The 25,994-nt window shown below is 39.6% G+C and overlaps 1 protein-coding gene across 2 annotated transcripts in view; it reads left to right on the top strand.

Annotated features, from left to right (window-relative positions):
• Positions 1–25,994, top strand: part of GADL1 (GAD like acidic amino acid decarboxylase 1) — an 82,800-nt gene that overhangs the window by 41,315 nt on the left and 15,491 nt on the right. For both annotated transcript variants that reach the window (XM_014248433.2, XM_088061339.1), the window contains 2 exons: positions 3,307–3,358; positions 6,376–6,465. In XM_014248433.2, the coding sequence (XP_014103908.1) occupies positions 3,307–3,358; positions 6,376–6,465 (142 nt within the window). The remainder of the gene's footprint in view (positions 1–3,306; positions 3,359–6,375; positions 6,466–25,994) is intronic.

The raw sequence follows: 25,994 nt of genomic DNA on the forward strand, positions 1-25,994 counted from the left end.
ACAAAACTAGCTATACACTGCCTTAAGTCAAATAATTGGTATTGGCATTTTACTTTTTATATGAAATAACAAGTAGAAAAGAATCGAATGTTTACTTCAATCAAAATTAAAGGAATAGTCTGACTCTAATGAAGTTACTTAAAGAGAAAATAAAAATGCCTCTTACCTAAACCCAGAGTAGATTTGAAAGGAATAAAAAGAAGGAACCCAAACCAGAAAAGCTCAAAAAAGCTGTGTCTTTTTCTCTATTTAATTTCTTTAAAGCCACTCAGTTTTTTGGCTGGTTATGTGTTTTTTAATATGTTCTGGTTAAATTGCACCTTGTTTTTGTTGTGAAGCATTGCGCTGTTCTTTGTCTGTTCAGAGTAAGTCATTCTTTCCGCTATCAGTAGGAGAATTCAGCCTTACCAAGGTCACTGGCCAAGGTCATTTGACTGACTGTGTAGTGATTAATCACCTTTCTGGGATCGATATTTCTGCCTAACATTAGGATTCAGCTGGTAATACTTCTAAGGAGTGACTGGCTTGTCTCTTCTGGTTTTTGGTTTGTTTTTCCATTAGGAAGAAATTTAATTTTTAGACATTATCTGGTGAAATAGATTCTTCACAGTGGTGGCATTGTCATCTTGAGTTTGCATGGACATGGGCACTGTTCCAGGTTTACCAACTACTCAGCTGTGCAGCCTTTCTCCTCATTTGTTACATTAGATTTTACTTCAATTGCAAGGTAGTATTTCAACGCTCCTGAACACAGACCCAGATTAATTCTGGAACTAGTCCACTGACTATAGAATTTAAGGACAAGATTGCTTTATTTTTTGTTGCTTGTAGCCAAGTGGAGCTGAAAAGGTTTTAGGGTAGTTGCAGGCATGTACTTCTGATGCAGAAAACTTTGCCTGTTGGCTATTCCAGTAAAATCTTCAGCTGGAGATGAATCATGCTTTCAGGGAATTAACTATCCCAGGAACTTTGTGATGCTATCTATTTGGAAAGGCTTACTTTTTAAATATGTAGAGTAGAGCATCCAGCTGATCCCTTCAGAATTTTTTTGCATATTTTCTTCCCCCCAATTATTTTTGATGTAGGGATGTTATTTTATAAAGTACACTAAAAAGAAAATAGAAGTAAACTGCTTTTAGAATACAACTATAGTTACTATATAAGCACCTCTGCATTTTATGCTTCATCTTCTTTGGAATTTTTCTGCCTGTTTCCTCTTCTGACACCCACTGTTAGCAGACATATGTCTACTTTCACAGCAGATCTTCACCCCTCATTTTCTGCAAGGCTTAATCATAGCAAATGACGCTTCTCTGTGTACTTTGGTCTTCACTAAGACTCAAGCCCTTCTAACATACTACAACTGTGACATGATAATAAAACTTCACTGTCAGCTGTGGAAAGATGCACAAAGTAAATTGCTCCACTGCTATCAAATGATACTGGCAAGATAAATCATGGGCAATGGATTTTCTAATGGCTGCCTTCTTAGGTTATTGGCAGTGTAGTTAAGAACGTGATTAACAGTGTTGTGAACCTGACTGACATCAGGTATCCCACGTCAGATTTTAGACCTAGGTGATATAAAATAAAGGCACTTGAGGTAAGAGGCAAAGGTATTAAGCATTGCAAAATTGCTCTAACAATTCAAGACCTTAAAAAAAAATGAAAAAGGAAAGTGATTATACATAGGTTTTGTTTTCATAGTTTATTGAAAGAAAAAAAAATAAATTGAGGGCCACTGTCGTATGAATAGCCTGTTGATGTTGCTGAATATTGGTTTTATGGCACAGACAAGTATCTTCTAATAAACAGGACAGAAGCAGCAAGCTTTGACATAAGATAATTACCCTACAGATAATCAAGTCTCTCTTTCAACCTGAGCAGTAGTGTGGACACTAACAACCAGATAACAAACAAGGGCACGCGGGAGGATCTGAGCGGTCATGGCAGAAACGACCAGAACCGTGACTTGTTCCAGCGAGGGGAAACACCTCAGCAGTGCCAACACAGCTCCTGAGCTGGGGGCTGTGGGCACAGGCCCTCCACCGCAGCTGTGGCTCTGCTGGGGCATGAGCTGGGAGGTAGCGAGTCGCAGGCGCAGTGCTTGTTAATGATAAACAGCGGCACAACTCCCCAGACACTGTCTGGAAAAATGTGTGCCATCTAGGGTGTTGTTTATTGCTTCTGCAGCACGGCTGCTGAGGGGAGGGCATTGCAGAGACAGCTGTGCTAGAGGTGTCCCTGCCGGGGGCAAGTTTCAGCTGTGTGGGTAGGACCAAGGGAGATTATTTTCCCAATATTTCTCTTTCTCACTGAAAATAATTACTAGTGTGATGACCAGTAATGCAGCTTCAGACAGGAAAATGCCAAATAGTGAATGCAAAAGAAGAACAGTTTCGTGCATAATCAGTAGTTTAACTTTGTCAGGTTTATTAATATTAGACAGCAATATCTTCATGTAGAAAGCTAAAATTTTGTTGGACTGGAGAAGTGTGAATTTGCAGTGAATTTGCAGAAATTTTTCTTTGTAAGTCTTTGAGGGTGAGAGAAGAAAGAGAGAAATCCCATCTATGTCCTCTTTGCTTCAGAATTCCTGTGTGATATGTGCCATGGCAAACTAGCGGTCATGTTCTAAAAAAATCTGTAAATTTAAGCTGTTTGTATCCAAAATCTTGATCCAAACCCATCTTTCCATTGAAGGCTTCTGTGTTCTGTGAGAAGGAAAAGAAATTCCCATTTTAACACACTGTTAGCATAGGAAGTCCAGGGATTGTTGTACATAAGGAGTGGCCCACTGAATGGAAAGTTGCACTGTGGGCAGTACTGAGAAAATAGCTGAGCTGGAAATATGCTCAAATTTTTAAATTCTGGGCTAAGCTAAGAGATCCTGGTGATAGTAGAATGCAAGAGATGTCAGAGTGACTGTGAAATAACACGACAGCCCAGCATTGGCACTTGAGAACAAGGAACAGAGGTATTAATTTGCTCTGGGAAAGTTCACAACCTGATGCAAATAGGATCAATTTGTGCCATGTGGCTCTGCTGAAAATCTGTGCCTGAGGACAGAATTTGGCTTCTCCTCAGTGCTCCTTGGCTGGCTCTAGCCTTCTTTTGTTTCTAGGAACTGATAGCTATTACATTTTCACAGCAGGTAGAAATGAGGTTTAACTCTGTTGCTTTCTTAGTGGAAAAAAAAAAAAAAAGAAAAGAAAAATAAATACATGTTTAAGACCCTTTTTTTGTCCTGTTGTCTCTGTGTATTGTTTTGTTCTGTGTTTTAAATCCCTGATTTTTTAATTACAGATATCTAGTGGAGGAAATTAAAAAAAGAGAAGGATTCCAGCTTATTTTGGAGGTAAGTGAAAAGAGAACTGAACTGTTATTATTGTTAGGAAGTGTCCATTGTTTGATTTTATTCTTTTTAGTCAATTACCAATTTGTATTTAAAGTATCAAATCTAATAAGTTTGTGTATTGGAGATCCACAGATATGATTGAACACACATAACATATGTGCTGTGTTCCCTACTATCATTCTACCTAATTTCCTGGCTTCTGGTCCTGTGTTGCCTCAGGGGGTGTAGATGGAGCACTTTTCTGTGAGAGTAAAGAGGCTGGCTGTAAAAAAATCAGTGCTTGCCAGACCTGCAGATAAGATTATGTGCTGGAGGGAATAATAGTTTGATCCTAAAAATGGACTTGGCATTGTTAAAGTCCATATTTTTTTCCCTAGTTCTATTTCAATTCCCATCTTCCTAAAAACTACCCGAAAGTTGTGTTTCACTTGTTTTACTAAAACTGTCAGCTTATTTCCTGTTTGGTGACCTTGCTTGGGGGAGAGTGAGTGAAGGGAATAGAGCTTAAGTACTGTATTTCCACCTGTCCTCAGCTCTTTGGTTAATAAGGCTGATATCTGAGGATGTTGCGAAGACCTGTCAATTTTATAAAAAACTTTTTGCATTGTAGGAAGTGTACTTGTATGAAAGACAGGCTGCTGTGTGGGATCAGGAGGAGGGGGGTACATGGAGGAGGATGGGAAATGGAGTAAGTGCCACCATGAGCATTCCAGGTTAGGCTAGACAAAAGGCAAAATATGAAAAATATTTTATACTATTCATACAATGTAAACTTTTCCCTTTACCTTTGAAAACTGCTGTTCAGTTGAAGAATTTTAGGCCAGCAGCACAGGATGGGGTTAGTAAAGTGGCAAGTCTGTTAAAAGCTGTACACTTCTTGTTATTGTAAACCTTAGCAGAGAGCCCAGGTCTGCTGTAGATGTGGAAACTCTTGGTAAGAGCAGAGGCTGCTGTGTAGCTCCTGCAGGAATGGGACACCTAAATTTAAAGAAGGGAGTGTTGTAGTACGGACTATGAGAAAGAAGTTGAGCTTCTTGAGTTCTACGAGTTTTTCTATGAGTTGAGAAGTTGAAAGGGTTAAGAAAATTTTCAGGGGATAAGCAATGAGAATTCAAAGAGAAGATGCTATGAGGCAGCAAGGCCCAGCTGTGCAAGGCCTCTCTGAAGGGAAGATGGGCTTCAGACAAGAATCTTAGGAAGATGATCCTCTGATACATGCAGCGAGGAAAAACCTATAATGAGAATTGCTCTACGGCCTGGAAATGCCACTTGTGCTTGAGTCATCTTGAACTCTTCTGTGCTATAATTGCTTACCTGCTTGGATAAGACATGTGGCAAGACAACCAGAAATAGAGTGTGAAGCATGGCTGAGGGTAGTTTTCTAGGATGAATGGTGTTTTCAGAGGGTGATGATGTATTCGATGTGTGAAAGGAAACTGAGATAATCAAGAAAGCAATATAGGCAATGGCAATATGGTAATGTATGCCATCTGTCTGCTCCTGACATCTGATTTTAAATAGTTTTGGAATAAACCCTGTAACACTGAGCTAGTGCTTGTTCTTATGGGGAAGGCACCGCCTTTTCAGGGTCTGTGTTTACATGTGTACTCAAAGCAAGCTCTTTGGGGAAAGAAATGGGACTTTAAGAACTGATCTTTATTCCATTCAGCAGCAGCACGTGGCAGGTTTGCAGCTCAGTTCCTGCTGACAGTGATATTCTTCTTGATGATTAAATTGTATTTAATGCATTCTTTGAAGTGAAGCAGAAAATGATATGAGCAGCTCTCAGTGGCCTTTCATGGAAGAACATGTCTCAGCTGACGAGCTCTCCTCATTCAGGAGACTGCCTGGGATTATAATAGCAGCCACATCCACAGTGGGGCAAGGAGATGGTGTGACTCAGCTACCAAGCTCCTTTTTAGCAGTGTTTTTTTTTTCTTTCCACTAGTAGTGATGAGGATGGCATGTGGGAGAGGAGCAGGGTGTGTGAGTTCACAGTCCAAATTATCATAATACATACTATAACCTAGATGGCATTTGAATGCTGTGCTGCAAATAGTGGAGGTCAAGATTGACTCAGTGATTTATGGGTTGTAGAAGGTGTATCTATTCCTCATATTTTTTTTTTCTCTGTACAGGTAAACAAAAGAAAAAAAAAGTTCCAAATTAGCAGAAAATGTATAGAGACCCTAGAATGGCCTGCTGGGAACATTTTATCAATCATAAATAATACAGAAACCTCATAAGCACAAAATTCCTTATTTTATAATGCATGGTGAACAGCCACTTTTGCTGGGAGCCTTGTAGCTAACTCTGCTGAGTTTAAAGGCAAAATTTCCCTGGGGAGAAGCAGACATGTGGAGTCTCAGTCTTTGCTCAAAAGGCCTGCTTAGATATTAAGCAAGATACATTCAGGATATGGTGCATACCCTGCAAGGGGTCTTGAGATTCTTATAAAATGTGGAAATTGACAAATTCAATTCCAGCACTGTATAGTGTGCTCTATGACATGAGAGGAGATTGGCATTGTTCAGTAGGAAAATGATGAGGTGTGCAAGTGTTAAATGGTCACAAAAATTGAGTTTTTGTGTTTTGTATAAAAGGCATCATTGAAAATTTCTGTTTTAAAACCCCAAAACACTAAAAAGAAAATGTATTCTTTAAAGTTGCTTCAAATATGAATTCTGTAAGTTACCTTTCCATGCCTCTCTTATATTTTTTCTAGTCAAAGTTTTTTACTGAGTAAAACAGAGTTAAAGGTAGATACAGGAAGAAGAAATTATAAAGGAGCCCCTGGCAGAGGGAAGAGGAATGGATGATATGAAAATTATTTCTAGTTTCAAAAAAAGGGAAACATATGTGACTTGGAGAAGGAAGCTTTAAAAGAAAGGGTATAAATTCAACCCCACTCCCCCCCCAAAAAAAAAAAATGCAAGCAGAACTCTTTGAAAAGCTGTAATATGTATCCCTGTACCATCTATTGCATCTTATAAGCAGTTACTTGTTCTCTTGTTTAGCCGGAGTATGCAAACGTCTGCTTTTGGTACATTCCACCGAGCTTAAGAAAAATGGAGGATGGACCTGAATTTTGGCAAAAGCTGCACCAGGTGAGTGCCACATGTTACCTGAGGCTTACTGATTTATCTGTGTGCCAGATGAGAATGTGAAATAGCCCTCAGCCTTGCTCATCATTATAACCAATTGGTAGACTGGGGATTTAATCCTTGAATAGATGTTGGTACAATTTAAGTTTTTTCTTGGTTTAGACAAATATAATTAATTTTTTTTTTACTATAAGAGATGTAAGGATTAACAAGTATTCAGCTGGCTATCCAAGCTGCTAGCAGCTGGCAGAACTGAGAGAAGAGGAACTGTGCTGGCGCATCTATTGTCTAGACAGATTATTCATTACCTGTTTCATATACTTAGCGCTGGCCTTGGAACCTGGCTTGCATTATCTGTGATAATCTATGATAATGCCAGCAAGGAAGTGCTTAAGAATATATTTCTGATTTAAACATAAATGACAACAGGAATACAACGGGAAAAGACTGTGGGAAAAACTTCATAGATGAGTGTTCTGGTAACTCTTTGCCATCCATGAACATCTTGGAAAAAAAGCAGCAGTAAAGTTTTGGATTTACTAGCAGAGAATCATTAATTAAGACTTAATTTAAAAGCCACTAGACATTGTGGTAGTCTGTTTTACTGAATAACTTATTCTGTGAGGAATTGAATTAATTCATTGTTTTCTCATCTCTGGAAGAGCTTTGGTGTTCTGTGTTTATTTTTTCATGGAATTTGCTAGTAGAAATTTAAACTAGAACATAGATGTGTCTATCATCTGCATACTATGTAAACAAGCTTACATACTTTATCTACATGCTTCCTATAACAACTGGTCTCATTTCAGCACCTTTCACAGAAATTGCTTCCAATTTTTGCTGGAGGCTGATGTCTTTAGGAGAAACATCTTCCTTAACCCCATCCATATTGTTTTGGAAAATATACTTTTGTAGTACAGATTCATGCACAGCCACGGTATGGATGCAAAGGCTTGGCATTTACCACGCTTTCACAAAGTCACACTCCTTTCATTTGGGGCTTCCCATCCTCTTCTTAGAGTGGAAGGCTTGTATATGAATATGTGTGTGTGTGTATATATATATATATGTATGTATGTATGTATACAGAGCTGTATAACAGCTCATCTACTCATGGAGGAGTGAGGATTTGGGAAGGAGCAACTGGAAGCCATAGAAGAAACAATGCTGCAGCTGTCACTCTTTGATTTATGTGGCTACAGATGGGACCACAGAGAAAAGGGAGGAAGCACAACAAATGGCTTTGAGCACGTATATTTGAGTGGCTTATGGAGTGAAACTTACTGGTTCTTTGCTCGGCTTCTCTATGGTGCTTCCAGTCAGGGTAGGGAATAGATACCTGCCTTTATTTTATGTACCACTGTAGGCAGATTGATGCTGGAAATACAGATTTCCTAGCCTGTGTTTTTGGAAAAGAACGTGGAGGGAAAGAAGCTTGCATGCAATTTCTTCCAAGAACTGACCCTTGCTGCAGATCTCAACCACTCTTTTCACGGGCAAGGCGACATTTTCTTGGTTCTTATATCTCCTCTGATGAAAACCTAAGAAATCCCAAATCCTAAGATATAAGCTATTTCACTCTTCCCCACAAAAGCCCAGAAAAAAACAATCTGGCGCAAAACAGAACAAAGCTCCCTAGGAAATGGCAAAAATTTCTCTCCTGGAGGAAACAAAAAATTATGATTGTTAGTTGCGTTGTCTTAGACACTGCTGGGAAGTAGTTTGACACTACAGAAGTGAGCCGTTTCACAGTGAAAATGTGTTATTTCACCTCTCTGATTCTCTACAGGGATAGGTCTGGGGATACTCTCCTTTTTCAATGCTGCAGACCGGTTTGGGGCATAACATGTATCAGTGAGAGGATGAGATGACAGCACTGGGTCAGAAAAAATAAGACTGACTTGAATATTTTAGCCAAGATCAATTTGTTTTAACATTGCTGATGCAACCAGCGTGATCATTATATCACGTTAATCAATACAAGTATATTGCTAGACAAGAAGAAATGCATCCTGATCAGCAAGGTGTAAATGATAAGAGCATTAAGGATGGAGAGGTTGGTACATGGTGCTATTGATGGACAGATGGGGCTCTGACAGTTTCTTGATTCCAAGCACTTCCTGAATATTCCCATCTTTTCACTAAAATGGGCATTAAAATGCTTTCATTCACAATTTCTCTTTTCATAGCACTTTTTAACATCACAGTTATTCTGTTTATCCAGAAATCAATCTTCCTTTTTGTTGACCTGCATATCTGACAATAATTGAGGAAACATATGTCTTAAAAATCCCTAGGGCAAGTAATTGATTTTATTCAACTACTTGTTCAGCAATATTGTTCAGAATAATATGCTGTCTTCTAAGGCTAGTTATATGAGTTTCAGTTCTGGTGAAAGTTCATAAGTAAATTGTTCAGATCTAAAGTCCTCAGCTTTGTGAAGAATTTGCATAGTCCTATGCAAAATAACACTGGAGGTTTTCTGCTGTACTGGCTCTTCTCCAGTTTCCATGGCCCACTTTATATGGAAATGTGTCAGGACTGATTGGATGGCAGCGTGATACCTGAATCTGATGTCAGCCTTCTTGTTGTCCTACATAGAATGTGTCTCTAAGAAGCTTACGGGGCTTTTTGGGGGGTAGGCTCTTTGTTTTAAATTCTGGAGCCTTCAACTTCAGGTGTGAAATTTGTTCTCTCTGGGGTCTCCTACATTCAAAACAGAAAGGTGATAGAAGCCTGAAGGGCTTGGAACAGCCACTAACTGTTTGTTTTATTCATCACCTGAACAATTTAGGGAGTGAGAAAACAACACGATGGTGGGGGAAGTAAAGAGCAGCATGAATAGTACAGCCCTCCGTTATGTGTGAAATTGGGAATTCTGGGCACATCCACAGTCTGACACCACTTTGATCTTTTGGGATTACAGCAGGAGTTGGCTGTGTAGTGAAACTAGTTGTATAAACAGTGCAGCAAAGCTTTGGATGCAGTTAGATGGTCCAAGACAGTCCATGCCCTGAACACTGAGCAGTGAGTGCACTGAGGCGGCAGCAGACGGGATAACCCATAAACAATCCGGCCATGCAAGGTGCTTTCCAGTGCCACTCTTCACAAATGAGATGAGATTTCTTCCTCTAGAAACCATGCAAACCAGCCCTCTGTGGTAATTGAGGAGTTGCTGGTAGATCCAAGTAGAAGTATCTGTAAGTGGTGTTATTTTGTCATTGCAGACTGGGGGCTGCTGTCTCTGACCTGGAACTGACATAATTGTCGGGATGAGGGAGCGATGGCTTTGCTAGTGCTGTATGCGCCCCCCAGTGGGAATTTCGCTCTTTTTTCTTTGGTGGCACATCGTAGGATTTATTTTGTTTACTGTTGTGAATCGTCGGTTTGTCACAGAGTCACGGCGAGAAAAACTGAACAAGAAATTACAAGTCAAAAATGGGAGCGAAGGAATAAGTTAAAACACAGAAGCAGCCATCACGTCAATTTTCATATTTTCTTCGTGCCTACAAATATCTGTGCATCTTCTTTCTTGTAACAATCTTCTCTTCAGAAAAGTCAGCTTTCTCAGCTTATACTGAAATGCCTGCAGATGATGTAGAATTAGCTGATTGTTAGTGATAGCATCTTTGCAAAGCCTCCTGGCAGCACAGAGGATGCTAGGGCACAAGCAAGAGTTTGGAGGGGCACATTTGGAACTACCCTATTGCCATTCTACTGCTAACCCAGCCAGCCATGACTTACTCATTCTGGATCAGTTTGCAGTGTGCTGAAACTCAGACTTCAGTCTTGCAGATTAAAAGACAGCACAGGAGTAACTGTCTTTGACAGACCCCTCCTCCTGCGGGAGCCTGGCCTTGCCAAAGGATCCTGGAGCATAACTGTAGGTAGAGTGCTATGTACTGCTCAGTAAAGAAGGCTAGTGATTTATTGCTAATTACCACTTTAGACCTCAACATCTAGGTTCAAAAAGCAGCAGTAGGTTCCTAGTAAGTCTTTTGTGATTTACTAAACTTTGCCTGCTTTTTAGTTCTAAAAACCTATGCTGGAGTATTACATTTCCCGTAGTTCAGTAAAGCTTTTATACACAGTTGTTAGTTTCAGTAACTCAATATTCTAGCATCTCAGTCTCAGACTCTACTTGTGTGGTGAAGTTTTTTGGTTTTTTTTGTTTCCTTTCCTTTTGAAGATTTTTTGGCCAAGTAATACAAAATTTATTGGCTATAATAGAAGGCTCAGGATGCAAAGTCATATTAAAGTAGTAATGTCTTACTAAAGCCTGCATAGCTTGGAATACCATTCTTCCCCTCCTCTCTTCACCTTAGTAAAAGGTAACCTTGTTCCAGCCTTTCTCTCTTATTTAGGAGAAGAATAAATTTGTTATCTGAAGCATATTTGTAAAATAGCCTGTCATTCTGAATGGTGTTTTGATACATTTGCTTAATGAGAGATTTCATATCAAAGTATAAAGTAAGGAGGCTGAAGAGGTGTTGCCTTGGCAACCCCTGAATCTTGTGGCCTTTGTAGTATAAATAAAAAAAACTAATCAAGGACCAGATTCAGCTGTATTTATGTATTCAAAATACCTATTGATTATGGTACAAGATTTGAATGGGAAGGGAAAACAAGACCTCCAGTTGGTTATATTAAAGTTTGTCCTCTGCATTTTGGAAGCAGATGAGAAAAACTACTTACGTTATTACCACAGTATTACATGAAGTGAATTCAGGTTTATGCATAAGAAAGGCCCCAAATATGTCACTTCAAGTGTATTTCTACTTGAGATTTGTGTGCAAAATGTTATTTGATTTTCTGGCATGCCTGTATACCACACTTTGAGATTTTCTTACACTTGAACAAGGAAACAATTAAACTTCAATGGGTGTGTTTGAAGACTAATGACAGAGACAGGTTTCTGTGACCTTTCCTTACATAAGTAACTTTTATGGTAGCAAGTAGCCTACTGCCTCTAGCATCCAGCTCAGTTTGATGTGAGTTTCGGTGGAGGGCCACAACAAATGACAGGAAAACAAATGGTAAGATTTGCACAGAAATATACAGGAGTTAGACTGGCCAAATCATTGGCTTCCATGAGAAGGTAACCAGCTTAGTGATGAAGGAAAGGCTGTGGATGTTGCCTGTCTAGACTTCAGTAGTGCCATCCCTCACTGTCTTTGCCTTCTCTTAAAGCACCCTTCAAATCTGTTGTGGACTTCAAGAAACAAAAATCCACAGGTGGAAGAGATTGCCTTGGCAATATTTCATTCAGACCTTTCAGAGGCAGGTGGATTGTCATTTCAGTGTATCAGATGGGACCTCTGAAGGGGCTCTTTGAAGAAATTTGTTTTTTCAGGGAAATCAAGGTCAACAGAAGCTTCAGATTCACCCCATAAAAGTTAAGGCAGTTACCCAAGGAATCTACTTGAGGAACTGGCTGGTTTTCCACCATCTTTAACATGGATAATAAGAAAGGCATCTCCCAGATCATGACTTAGGCAACCTGCAGTAAGAAGCACCCTTGGGAAAGATTTCATTAGTCAGAAGGGGAACATAAGAGATGCCATGATATTGGCTGCAATATTTATAAATATAAGTAAAATATCCTAACACTAAATCCTCAGCATGCTGTGTGCTGTTTTAGATTTCTATTTCACAGGCTTCTGGAGAGAAGGGCTGCAAAAATCTCCTCCTGACTGAATGGACCTAGCTGCATTCTCAGTGTTGTGTTCAGGAGGGGCAGAAATGCAGCATTCCAGGAGAGGTGAGGTCAGGAGGCCCCGCAGAGGCAGGGCTGCAGCCAAGGACCTTAGGGGAGAGAGGCACAACAAACACTGAAGCCACAAGATGAGTGACATGATAATCATTAGGACTTATGTTGTAGTGTGATCATTCCTTAGAAGAAGGTGATGCTCAGAAGTTTAATAACAAAATAAGCATTAATTTTTTTAAGTAACAACATCTCTTATTTTGCAATTAATACTGCATAATATACAACAGCAGATGAATAAATTTTTTTGTAGTTTGGCTGCATATAAATGACTGTTATTGTTAAGAAGAAAGGTCTAAGCTTTGATAAATGAGAAGAAACAGTACAGTATAATATAATAGCAGAGAAAAATTATAGCAGTGTTTCAGTACCTCATTAATGAGGGATTTGCACACTTTCGCTTTTAATACGTGTCTTTTTCTGCAGTTTTATATAACTCATCAGTACAAAAGTGACTGTAGCTGTTAATTATATGAGGTGTTTAGCATTACTTTGTTTTAAATGTATCCTCTGTAGAACTGGGTTACAAGAATACAGAAATAACATGCTTTAAAAAAAATTTGTTAATTCGAATATTTTGGTTTCTGACTGTGTATCTGCTTATACCTGGAATTTATGTTTTTGTTCTCTTTTATATTTATTCTTGCATTATTACTGAACTAGTAGTGTTAGCCTAAGAGCCTGAATTGGCTGGTAAAGTCTTCATCAGGAGAAGCAGGAATCAATGCACGAATCAATGCACTTGAGAGTGTCCATTTCACCTCAGCACTCGACCCAGGTGTTAGGGGCACTTCAGTGTACATTTTACATTGGTGAGGTTGCACACCTGCCTAACTTTCAGCCACATATAGTGGTGTCTGAGAGTGACATGATCTCCCATTTGCTCTTTTGTGGGATGTCTGGCATATCAGGTGTGTGTGTGGGGCTAGAACAGAGATATATTTGTATGACTGCATTGTAATTACAGCAGATGCAATGAGACAAGGCAAGGGTGTGAACTGCTTCCAGCCCATGCTTTCTACAATAGTCCTAAGTGATACTGTAGTAATTCATGACATGACAGTTGTAGATATTTCTGTTCTAGCTTTCTACTTTGCCCCTTATTCCAGACTGACTTTTCAGGGGTGTGTAGTATCAGTTGGGCTCCAATTAAAGGCAGTCCCATTCATGCAGAAATCTTTACATGTGTTAGGTCAGTGGTACCTGTCTCCGTTGATGCAAATAAGCAACAATCAACATCACTAAATAATACATCTGGCAGAAAAACAACTCTATTTTAAAAGCACTGCTGCACAGCTGCTAAAACTACACCTCAATTTTTGAGAGAAAAACAAAAAGAGAAGAAAGCCCAATGATTTTGATGCAGAATGATTTACTAGATGAGAGTGCAGGGCAACTTTTGTCAGAGACTTAACATTGAGCTGTGCGTGTTCAAGGCACACTGGGGACTGAGGTCTATTGATCCCTGGTGCTCAGCCTACTGAAACGATCAAGGCTGGAGGGAGGGAGTCTGCTGCAGCTCCACATGTTGCATTCAAGCTGAACGAGGATTTCATCTTCCCCAAGCCACCTGCAGAGCAAGATTGCTCAGATCTCCAGAGATGAAGCAGGTTTCACACTAGTCGTTTCTTGCTTGAAATCCTTTTAAGGAAAATGGAGGGTATGATAATTTCTCTGTGTGGTAATTCACATAATGGCATGAAATGAAGCTGGGGGTGATAGACAAAGTGGAAAGAAATATTGTCAGGAAATAAAACCACAAGAGACCTACAAATTCAAAGTAAAGGACAAGACCTTCCAGGGGGATGACTGCAAGGTGTGTTTCCATCATGGTATGTAATGCTCTGTGACGGTGCCTTAGCTGGCTCAGGTACTAGGAGCCATATGCCCAGAGGCTAAATATGGTACTTAATCCAGGTTAAAAAGGAACAGTTGACATGACTGTCCTTTCAGCATCAAAACAAATCACCGAATATATTGTCAAATATATTTTGTGTAGGCATGCTCCTTTCTTACAGGGAAAACATGGGTTCCCTTTGTCCAATTTCTTAAAAGTTTTGCATTCTGCCTCCTTAGACCTGAGGGTCATTCTAGCTTTCAGTTCAGATATAGAAAACAACCTGTTTCCAAATCTTTGCATTGTTAAAAGCTTCACATAGAATGAATCTTTCTCTTTGTATACAGGAAGTTTCTAAAAAGTCCTATTTTGTAACTGATGGGTCGACAGAGATGGTGGGGATTCAGTGGAACTGCATTCTCTGCTTTATTGCACAAACTCAATTGACTAAAGGGCACTTAAGCACTGCATAAGAGCTCCTTGCTATTTCTGTGTGAACAAAGACAGTACTTTTTAATTTGTATGGCTTTCAAATAGATAAACCTGTTACCCAGAGCAGCAGATGCTTTGCAGCCATTGTTAAGCATCTCTTAAACTGTGGAAAGACCAAGAGGGTAACACAACCCCATTTCTTTTCTAGATAGGTGAATATTTGGGGGGACTATGTGACAGTAGTGCAATTCATAGAAATTAGGCAGGCAGTTGGCAACATGCCTCAGCAAATTGTTTTCTTTGTGTTTGGACAGAATTGAAAAAGCTAATCTGAAAACTATGTCAACTATGGCATTTTTTTAAAAGCAAATATTAAACTATTTTCTGAATATAGAAAACAAAAGGCAATTTGCAATGAATGTAAGGGTTTATTATCTCTCTTTGTTTGTTTGCATTAAGAGCACTTCAGTGTCATCTTTGTTTGTACCTTTCATCATTTCCCAATAGCATAACAAAAATAACTACTTCTTACTTGGACTCATGTTGTCCCACAGAACAGTATTTCATTTTTGTTCATTACTGCTATAGAACTGAAAAAAATAATATTTTGTAATGCATCACTGTGTTTCAATGTAAATACATGTGTGTTCCTGTGCATACACATGTGTATGGGTGTGTATTTGCCCCCTGGGATCATATAAAAGAAAGTTATTATTGAAAGGGAGAGGATGGAATAACATATAGTGTTACTCAAGTAACTCCAATGTAAAAAAACACTTGTAAAAGAAATCAGAGAACAGTTGATGTTTGAAGGGAGCATTGCAGGTCTTTGAGATCCCTAGAGTCAGTTGTCCAAGACAATGTCCAGGTGACTTTTGAATATCTCCAAGAATAAGACACTCCATAAGCTCCCTGGGCAGGTGTTTTGTCACCCTGACAATGAAAAAGTGCATTCAGATTCCTGACTACATAGCACTTGTTTGCACAATCAGCATGTATTTTCCTCTGCTTGAATGGGACTAATTACAGTTCCTTTGCTTCCTTTTGGAGTTAGAACATATTGGCTAATATTTTAAATGGCCTTTTGTGCCTCTCTGTGAAGAGAACTGTTTTTAGCAAGAAAGTAGAGTTTGAAGACACTCAACACAGTTTGTTCTGTCTGACCTTATGGATTTTGTTCTCCTAAAACAGCACTGTGCTCCTGAATATCTGTGTACCCCTTCATTCTGCTCTCTTGGTGCTGTATGCACATTAACAACCAATAATAGAAGAAAAAAAAGTTAGAGTTACAGGTTGAACTCCAAACTAGTGCTTTTCTGAAAGTATCATAGATCATGTTTAATAGCCTGTGGATCAAAATGAAACCCAGTATATATCACAGGGGAACTCAATAATTGAAATATTCTGGGAATGTCTAAGTACTGGAGTGCTGAGGTCCCTAGAAGCTTCTTTCTGTGCTCTCACCCAAATAAAAGCCCTAGCATGTATTTTCTTAATAAAAAAAATGTAATCATATTTTAATGTACTAACTTAAATTATTTTATCTGACATTCAGGGAAACAACAGACTCCCTTTTCTGCCCCTTCCACCTCCTAATTTTCTGCAAATGAGGAAAACAGTCCTTGAGAGACATCAGCATTTCAGGGTATCTCCAGTACACATGACTCATGGCTATCTCATCTCTGTCCTGGGTGTCTGCAGAATGGTCCCTCAGGAGCACTGAACATATTCTCTGGGTCTGTGGAGCTGATCTGTCTGCCAGCTCTGAATTTACTCCCTTCATATGAGAAGCCTCAGGGTTTCTCTGAAGGATCCTAACTAGTCTCCTGGTGATGGGAAAGCAATAATTTGCAAGCCTGAAGCTGCACAGGTGGTACTGTGTGGGTATGGGGAGGATGTATAGTTTTGTCTCAGAAAAACAGCAGTAACAGAAGGGTTTTATGGACTTGCTGCTCTGCGGTTTGTGCAAGGGATAAATTATTTTCCTATTTAAATGTGGTAGAAGGAAGGTTGACTTTTGCATCAGCCTGACAGAGAATAAGACTCGGAATGAAACTGTAGGAATCCTGGCAAGATTGAGACCCTTGAACCTTTCTTGACTGAGTATTACAGGGCTGTTGTGGCAGGGCTGCATTGTGTGACTGTGCCAGAACTGGGCTGGATCCGTGCTGGCTGATCTGGAGCCCTCGGGACTGGGGCAGCCCAGGTCAGTCCCCTCCCTTTAATGGTGCTCCTCGAGGACCATCGTGTTTTCACTGCACTGTTTCACCTTGTGCCGGTAAGCTGCTCCTAGAGCTGCCTTCCTGCAGCTGCCCAAGCTGTGGCTCCCTGGCCCTGGGGGGATTTTGGTATGCAGTTCAGAGCAGCTGTTTTACAGTGGGAGTTTGAACTGAATGGGGTCGATGGCTGAGGTGATTTTTAGGTGAGCATTTGCAGTGAGCATTTTAGGATGCGTTAGAGACTGATAAGGGAGCTGCCCACCAGAGCCACTGGCTTGATACATGATGGCTATATATATATTCCTTTATGATGGTTATATATATTCATTAACCTCGTTAATAATTGGTATTTCAATGCTGAAGGGTACGTGTAGGATACCAGTAACACCTACCTCGCCCCTTGCTCCTGTGCATAGGATAAATCTCACTGAGACGGAAAGTAAAGAGTATGGCCAAGAAGAAATCATTCTTAGCTGTTGTTTAATTGTTAATGCATGATTTGCCTTGCTTTTGCACGAGTTAAACTGCAATGTGGAGCGGAAGGCACCTTTTCTGGGCACCTTCTGAAGTGCTGCCTCTCCCTCTGCACGAGTGTGGTAACAGGTCTTCTCTAAGTGCTTTAGATACAAAGGTACTTGAATATCAGAAGGGGATGCATGAACAGTGAGTATTAGTGTGGTCTGTTGCTGGTGGTTTTTTAAATTAACCATTTCTATATTCCTCAATAAAATTCCTTCGAGTTACAAACCTTTCTGGTGGTATTGGTGGGGGTACCAGCCCTGCCAGCCAGTACCTGCTGTGGTTTATGAATGAAACAAGTGTCTTCTAGCATTCTGGTGGGTTTGACACATTTAATAAATAACAGCAATGTATTGACCATAGTGCAATAATAGTGATCATGAGATAAATAGCATAGTGGTTTTTTTGGGTCATTTTGTAGTGAGTTGGACAGAAGGAAAATAAAATCTTTGCGTTTCACCCTTAATTATTGGACTGCTATAATATGAGTTACTATGTGTTTGATGGAAAATAAGGTATTTTTTCTGCTTTACCAGCCAGAAAAGAACAGGTGCTGAACAGAATAAGTCTTTATTTTGCCCCACAGGAAAGGGAAACTTCCACTGTAGTTGTCAGAAACATGGGTGGCAATTTCAACACTGGCTTAGCCTACCTGGGTAAATATTTCACTGTATTTGTTATATCAGACATAAGCGGGGAACTCCCATGTCAGTGGAGTTCCAAGGGATGTGGACAATTGGGCAAATCTCTAAAAAAGAATTTCAATCATAGTTCAAACACAGATCACAAATAGTTAATCAAAGAACTGATTAGAGGTTGTTTCAGGGTACTGCCATTGTCTACTTGGCCATCTCTGTATATTGGGGACTCTTCTCTGGGTAGACCAGTGACTTTTGTATGAGCACATCTTCTACAAAGGCATCTATTCTTGACTGGAGTTCATCAAGGAAGGGTAAAACTAACACTTTTTTGGCACCTCATTCCAATAGCTAATTAGCTAGCCTTCCTATACAATATGGTGGTGAAAAAAATGCTTATCCACACTCAAACAGCCTTCTCTAATGTGTTTTTCCCTTTTGCTCATAAGTTATCATCAAGTCACCTCTCATTCTTCTATTTATAAACTAAATAGATTCATATTTTTAGGCCTTCATTAGACATTGAGTTATTTCCGTGGCTGTCATCATCATCCTTCCCATTTTTCACTATTGTAAAAAACCCCAACAAACATCTGAGCCATGTATTGCTTGCCAGCACTTGTGTTTCCAGTACTGTATGTGGAGACAAAATTGTCTCCCTAATGTCTATATGCACTTTTTTATAAAATCATGGATCATATTACATTTTTTTCTTATATTGTATTTCTTTGGGAGGTTCTGTAAAAAAATAAAAAACAAAACCAAAAAACAAAACAAAACAAACAAAAAAATATAGATATGCGATGAATGCTGAAATTAAAAGTTTTTCTGTGTGTTTAAATTACCAAATTGAGAACAAAATAAATTGTCAAGACATCTTGGGTGGTTTGGGTTGTTTTTCCCATTGGCCTATGGAAACCTAACTGATAACCCAGATAAACTAGTGTTCCTATGATCTGGGAATCTTCGTTTAAGAGCAGTCTTGACTGTTTTAAAGCACTCACATAAATGACCTAATTACAAAACTTTGTTGTCTGCCTCTTGACAGAACCTTTAAAAGCTGATTTTGGCTTGGGTGTAGAGTGAAAACAATTGCAGAGAAGTCAGTTCCTTGCCAGGAAGGATTTTTGGCTTCTGATGTGTGACCTGGAAGCTCAAATGAATTTGGTTTTATTGTTGACTGCTACAGTCTTTTCAGAGTCACAGTTTTTAGGGTAGTCATCAATTTTGAGCTGTCTCTGTTTTTTTATCTGCATGCATAACTTATCTTTTGAGGGAGTTTGAGCAGTTCAGGTCTGTGCAATGGCTTGTCTTCCTCGTTTTTCTCCCTTTGTGAGTCTCTCACTTGCAAATGGTATCAGCTGTCATTTACTGACTTTCAGAAAGCCAACAGTGAGGATCAACATCAAGGTTAATCCTGGTCTCTGTGGAGCCTCACTAGCAGCAATGTTTGATTGATGCTCTGTTTTTCCTGGGTGGGAAGATATTCTAGTTATTTAAATCTTGCTTAGTTCTACTGCATTCCTATTGTGTGGTCCTAATTTTTTTGTGCTGTTCCTGTGTGAATTGTTCCTGCTATTTTTCATTTAAATGGCTTGTGTAAGGCTTTCCTATTAATGCTCTAAGTGCAAATAAATCATCAAGAAAACTTGGAATATCAGCAAAATAATGAAAGTGGGCTGACCCAAAAAATGGTGCTTGGCAAAGATATAAATATAACTGAACACAGAAGACTGCATTTTGAATCTGTTTCTATAAATTTAAGAATTTCTATGTTTTCTTACCCTTTAACTCATTATAAATTAAATCCAGCATGAGCTTTTCTTCTTTAGCTTTAGGTTCACATTGACTTAAGCAACCTTATTTCACTAGCTCTATCTCCTTACCAGTTCTAATACTAGTGCTTGTTATCTGAAATTTCCACAGTATCCTCAAAAATTATCCACAACTTTAGTGACCTGTTTTTAATCTTAGCCACACAGGCCTATAGACCTAAAAATTTATCTTCAGTAGATCTTTAATATCCCGATGGCTGCTGATGGCTTGAAAAGCTCATCAGATTTGTGGTAGGAATCCTTCCCAGCAGAAAAAGAAAGCTTATTAAACGTTTCTGCCTTACCTGCATTTTTAATGATTTAACCATGGATAGGGCTTCAGTCATCCCTAATGTACTTACTAAACTGCTTCTTCTTTCCTTAGTCCTGTCAATCAAGGTTTTCTTTTCCTTCTGATAAATTTTCTTCATGTCACATTTGTATTGATTGCTATCTGATCTGCTTCTCTCTTTCAACTTGTTAAATACTGCTTTGCTATCTTCCCTTTGCCAATAAATTGGGATGGGCTTTTAGATAAAGCTGTCTTCTTTCTTGATTGAAGGATTGCAGCTTTTGACCATCTAATCTCTTCTTAAAGGGCTTTAAGCCTTCATCTATCTTTTCCACCTGAAGTTTTTTGGAAATTAAACCTTTAAAAACAGTCTTTGTGATTGTGACCATCCTTTTCCTTAGGCTTCACTGGGAATAGTCAGGTTGTGATGAGTTCATGGGGGGAAGTGCTGATTTATAGACCAGGGAGTAATTTCTTTGGCCCACAGTATGGTTGGAAATGAAGAAGTATCATACTGGGTCTGCTCCACCCCGCAGGTGAGTTGGGCCAGGGTGTGCAGAACTGCTTGTTGTATGAATTAGAGTCTGTGGATGTGATGGGTCAATGTGTGGTAACGGGATGCGGTGGCTGCTGGGGAAGGAAGGTAAGACAAGGCCGTGCTGGGTATCCATGTGTCTTGGCTGCTTGAATGATGCCTCAGTTTGATTAATACAATATAGATTTCTTCAGCTGTCCCATCCCTGGAAAGATTCAGGGTCGGGCTGGGTGGGGCTTTGAATGTAATTTAATGTAATTGAAGATTTCCCTGCTCGTTGCAGGATTGTTGGACCAGATGACCTTGAAAGGCCAACACAAACCGTTCTGCGTAGCATTTGTGCTAGGCGCTTGGGGATGGTGCTTAGGACCTGGCTGGAGGACCTGCCCTGCTCTGGAACCCAAGAATGGGAATTCTGCTGTGTCCGTAGCGGTGTGGGGGCTCAGGGCTCTGCTGGAGAGCTGCAGGTGCAGTTAGCTGGGGGTCAGGGCTTTTCCAGGAGGACTTGGAGCCGCAGGTAGCAGTGGAGCCAGGTGACCATCGGGGGGCACCAGAACGACAGCAATGTGCTGGAACTGCTAATTAGCGCTCAGGCTGTTAATGTCTTACCTGCAGTCACGGAAAAACACCTCTCTTTCAGGGGGGACAAGAAATTCCTCCTACTTCTTAAATCAACACAGTTTCCTCAGTAATACTGCAAGCTCTTTTTTGAAGGCATGAGCTGTTAAAGAATAAACTAGCAAGCATGAATTATCTCCTACTTTCCCGACAGCACTAGCTTTTTCTTTCTTTTCCTTTTTTCTTTTTTTTTCCTTCTTTTTCTCCCTTTCAATCCTTTGTTTAAAGTTATATATTGATTTACAAGGTTTAGACTAAGAAGTTACCTTGAATAAGACATATTGAATAATTATCATCGAGAGATCAGTGTCTAATAAAATATGAAACTTGTAAAGATTTTACAGTTCTTCCTAGGCATTTCAGTATCCTATATGGAGTCTGAACACAGGAATATTTGGGGAGTGAGCATATAGAGGAGTTACTATACATTTTTAGCAGTAAGGGATTTATTTATTTATTTATTTATTTATGTGGGTGCTTTATTTTTTTCACCCATATTTTTTTTAAAATTTTGTTTTGTTTTTGTTTTTGTATTTTGTTTTTTTGTGGGTTTTTTGTTGTTTTGTTTGTTTGTTTTTTCCCTGAGAGTTCAGCTGATGGTCTGAATTTCAGATGTGAAGGGATACCTATAGACATTATTTCTGGCCTGTTGTTGTATGAGTTTATTACCATGGATAGATACTGTATAACAGTGACTAGAGGCTACTGGTAAGTCGTGGTATTGAAGCATCTTTTGCTCCTCCTTTGTCTGGCCTCATAAGAAAATGTGGGAAAGGAAGCATTTTTTTCCCTTAAAAAGAAGGCTGTTCTGCTGTCTACAGGCAAAGTCTTCTTCCCAGTGTCTCCTGTAACTCCTGCTAATCTTTGATGGAAATTCACACTATTAATATTTAATATTGAAGGTGTAAGCCTGTTCTAGTAAAAACATATTCTCTGTTTTGTTTTGGTCTTCTTAAGTAAGTTCCTGAGGGTGAAGATATTGAGTTTCTGTGGGTGGAGCCACAGAATGATTTCTGAAAAGCAAGTCTGTTATCCAAGAATTGGCCTTGGTTGGCCAGTAATGTTGAAAAGCATAGTCCACATTGTCCTGAGTCATCTGCAGTGGTCAACACCTAAAGCTGCCAAGGGCTTTTATCCCCAGTGGTACTGATAGTCTCTCTCTGTCCAGTTATCCTACTGATTTACCAGCCTTGAAGTCCCCACTGCATGGACAAATGTTGAAGTGCAATCAGAATGTGGGCTTTAGTTATAACAATGCACATGATTAATTTTTTTAAGTGAAGAATTTTGCAAATAGTGTTTCTGACTTGACAAAAAAAATCAGAAAACAAATTAATGTAGTATTTAAACACATGGAAGAAGCTTAGTGAAAGGACTCTTTACTTGAAACCATGTTTCTCCTTCTCACTAAGTAAGTTGGACTGAAAAAGGCACTATTTCACTATGAAGATCTTGCTTTCTTTATCTCCCTAGACCATCACAATCAAGACCACTAGAAAACAGTATTTTCATGAAACATCTCGCTTCCATCAGGCAGCTAGGGGCATCTGGAAATTCCTGCTTTTTCGAGTTCACTAAGCCTATTTGAGGTCTTCTAGAAATGATGAAAAGAATTATTAATCCTGCGGCTGCTTAACTTTAAATCGGTAAATCAGACCTTAAAGATGTGCAGTTCTTTAGTTCATGCACTAGATGGTGATCAAAAGCAGCCCAAGTTGTGTTTTCTGCCCAAAATCACAGCTGGCATTGGAAAATGAAAGCACAAGACTGACAGATTTTCCTGCCAAGCTTTTAAACTTTTCTCGCTGTCCATTAATGATTAATCTATTTACTAGAATCATTTTAGAGATTAAGGGAGGTGCTGCTAGCTTTGTATATCCTGTTCTGTGATTTTTTTTTTTAAATCAGTTGTTGGATAAAAGTGTAGGAATTGCTTTTCTTTGTCCTATTGTAAAACATTCATCAAGTATTCCACAGCTTCAAGCTGGGTTTAGTGTTTCCACAGTGAAAGAATTCAGATATACTAGTTCTTGAAATAATTGCTGTGGACTGTAACTTAAGCCTCTGAATGTACAGATTGATTACCACTGGCTAATAAAAGGTAGTTATGAACAACTGTGTATGTGGGGGGAATTACTCTGAAAATGTGATTGCATTTTTTTATTAAAAGAAAACCAAGGAAAAACCATTTCTGTACTGCCCACCCTGAAAATATAGAACCTTCTCTAGTCCTGCACTTTCAGATTACCACTGGCTTCAAGGGAAAAGATTGCAAGATGTGTTTTGGATTCTGTAGCTGGAAGAAAAATGCATTCCACTGAAGGGAATCAGTCAAAAATATTCTTTTACTGAAAAAGGCAAGGTATAATATTCAGGAATGGAGGCTGATAGGTGGACCTAGACAGATCTGGGACGAGGGGAAATCTAGTACAGTCCTGTGCAGAGTGACTGTAGGTAGAAAATATCAATGGCGCAGTGTTTAGATAGCAAGAGGGAAATGTACAAAACACGGGACTGTAAGATGATGATGTACAACACACTGGACTGTACTATAGCTATTATAGGCCAAATAAATATAGCTCAAATAAACAGCTAAAAGAAGGAGCATGTCTCACGAACAGTAAATGTTAATAGCAGGGAAAAGTTCTCTTTTGTTCTCTGTGTAACTCTGTGAGGAAGCAGAAGCCTGTCTTGTGACTAGTGCTCAGAGGCACTCACATGCACACATCCTTCCTCTGGCAAGGTTAAAAGCTGGTGTAAACAACCCTCATTCTGCTCCAGTGTGGGAGGAGGGGCAATGGGGGTGATGGCTATGGTAAAAGATGCAGTGCTCTGGAGCCACCTCCATGTATGGAAAGATGGATGAGATCTGATGGTGCATGGAGCAATGGCATGGCTTAAATTAGGCTTAAACTGAACATCTGGGTTGTGTTTTCTGTCTTTTTTTTTTTTTTTTTTTTCCCTGAGCAGAACACAAGCACTCAGTGCAGAGGCTTTATCCCAGAAGCTGGATAAAGAGATGCCCCTTGGATTTAACCTCAGTGTAAATATTCGTAAGCCTTTGTGACTTCTGTGAGTCAGGCAGTGAAGGCACAGATCATCAGTGGTTAGGAAGCTGGATAGCAGCAAATACGTATCTGCTCACAGGCAATTGTAGGGTTAAAAGAGCAAAAGGAAATTTGATGCAGCTACAACGTGTTTTACACTGGTGATCCATGTAGCAACGAGGAAATGCATGGAAAAGCAAAATTCCAGACAACTGAGTTGATGATATGATTCATACACTGACTTTTTAACTCAGCACTCATCCCAGTTATAATGAGAATCATCTGAGTGAAGTAAAATAACAAGAGTTTGAAGCTTGTAGGAGGGCAGTAGCCTATAGCCACACTAAATGTGAGAGCCATTTGCTCTGTAGCCTGTTGGAGAGCTGTGCCACGTACAAGATAGAGCTTTTCCTTTGGCTTGTTTTTCGTGTTTGTGTTTTTTGGAGGTGTCTGCTGCAACCCTGGCTTTTATTCTAAATTGGTCCTACACAGCTGCATGTATACATATATGTAACATATACATGCAAATAATCTGTGCTTACAGGAAAAATTATCTTTGCATGTACACATGGCCAGCTTGGCAGCAGTGCACCAAAGGAATTTGTATGTGCTAAATTTATAAAAATTGGCTCCAAACATAGAAGGGAAATAGCGTCAAGAGAGTGGAGGCACACCCTTGGGATGGTGTTAGCACGTATTCTCACAACTGTTCTTGGTTAAAGATGGCTCTTGCTCAAGCAGCATCAAATACGCGAACCTCACATTGCCTCATTCTGTGCAGTTTAAGCTTTTGATCTTAGAGAACTTAACATATGATAAAATAGTGAGGTAAAAACATATGTGGATTTAATCCTAGTCTGAAGTTGCATTTCACGTTCATGAAAGATGAAGCTCCACCCCAGTGTTTTCTAATGATTAATGTGCATTTGTGGGACCAATGGGATGCTCCTGGGATAAAATGCAAATGATTTCTTATACATAGAGAATCATTCAAAGCACAGATCCCTACCATTTCAGTGAAAACCACAGAATCATAGAATGGTTTGTGTCAGGTTATCAGCCACAGAAAAGACTTCAGGGCAGCACCAATTCAGCACAATGTCAGAAGGTGGCTGGCCTTGGGACCCAGCAACATTCCTCCTTTTTCAGCCCAATTGGTGTGAGACCACTGTGGTTCCCTGTCCTCAAGCCCAGTGAGCACGCAATTCCAAGAGGAGCACATGTACGCACACACACACACACACGCACACACACACAAAATACATGATATACACACAGCTGGCTGCAGAGATCAGCACAGAGAGCAGTGTCTTTACTGGCATCCTCATGAACACATCTAAAATCATGTCATACAGACATGGACACTTCAAACAATTATATTCTCTTCAGATGGTAAGGGCTGAAGTCTTGAAATACACTCACATTCCCTCTAGTAGATGGTTTTGGAAATTGAGTCTATCCAGTTGCTGACATGTTGGTTGCAGGTATTCAGACCTCCTGTCCTGCTATCTGCCTTGTCTAACTTGGAGTTTATTAATGTTCACATATCCACACAGAAGAAAGAAATTTGCTTTAATAAAAGTAAAGGATCAAGTGCAGTGATCAAGTGCAGGATTGAGATAGGTAAGGGTGCTAACCATCTGTCTGTATCTGCCCTTTTAAACTTATTTTCCCTATTTTTAATGCACAAAATTGGTTAGATTGGAAAAGACCTCTAAGATTTAGTCCAATCTTACGCTGACCACTGTCTTGTCAACTAGATCATGAAACTAAGTGCCACATCCAGGGATGGTGACCCCACCACCTCCCTGGGT

This window comes from Pseudopodoces humilis, chromosome 1 (assembly GCF_049639895.1).
Source record: "Pseudopodoces humilis isolate 2021_Gansu_Grassland_sample_001 chromosome 1, ASM4963989v1, whole genome shotgun sequence".
Taxonomy (NCBI): Eukaryota; Metazoa; Chordata; class Aves; order Passeriformes; family Paridae; genus Pseudopodoces; species Pseudopodoces humilis.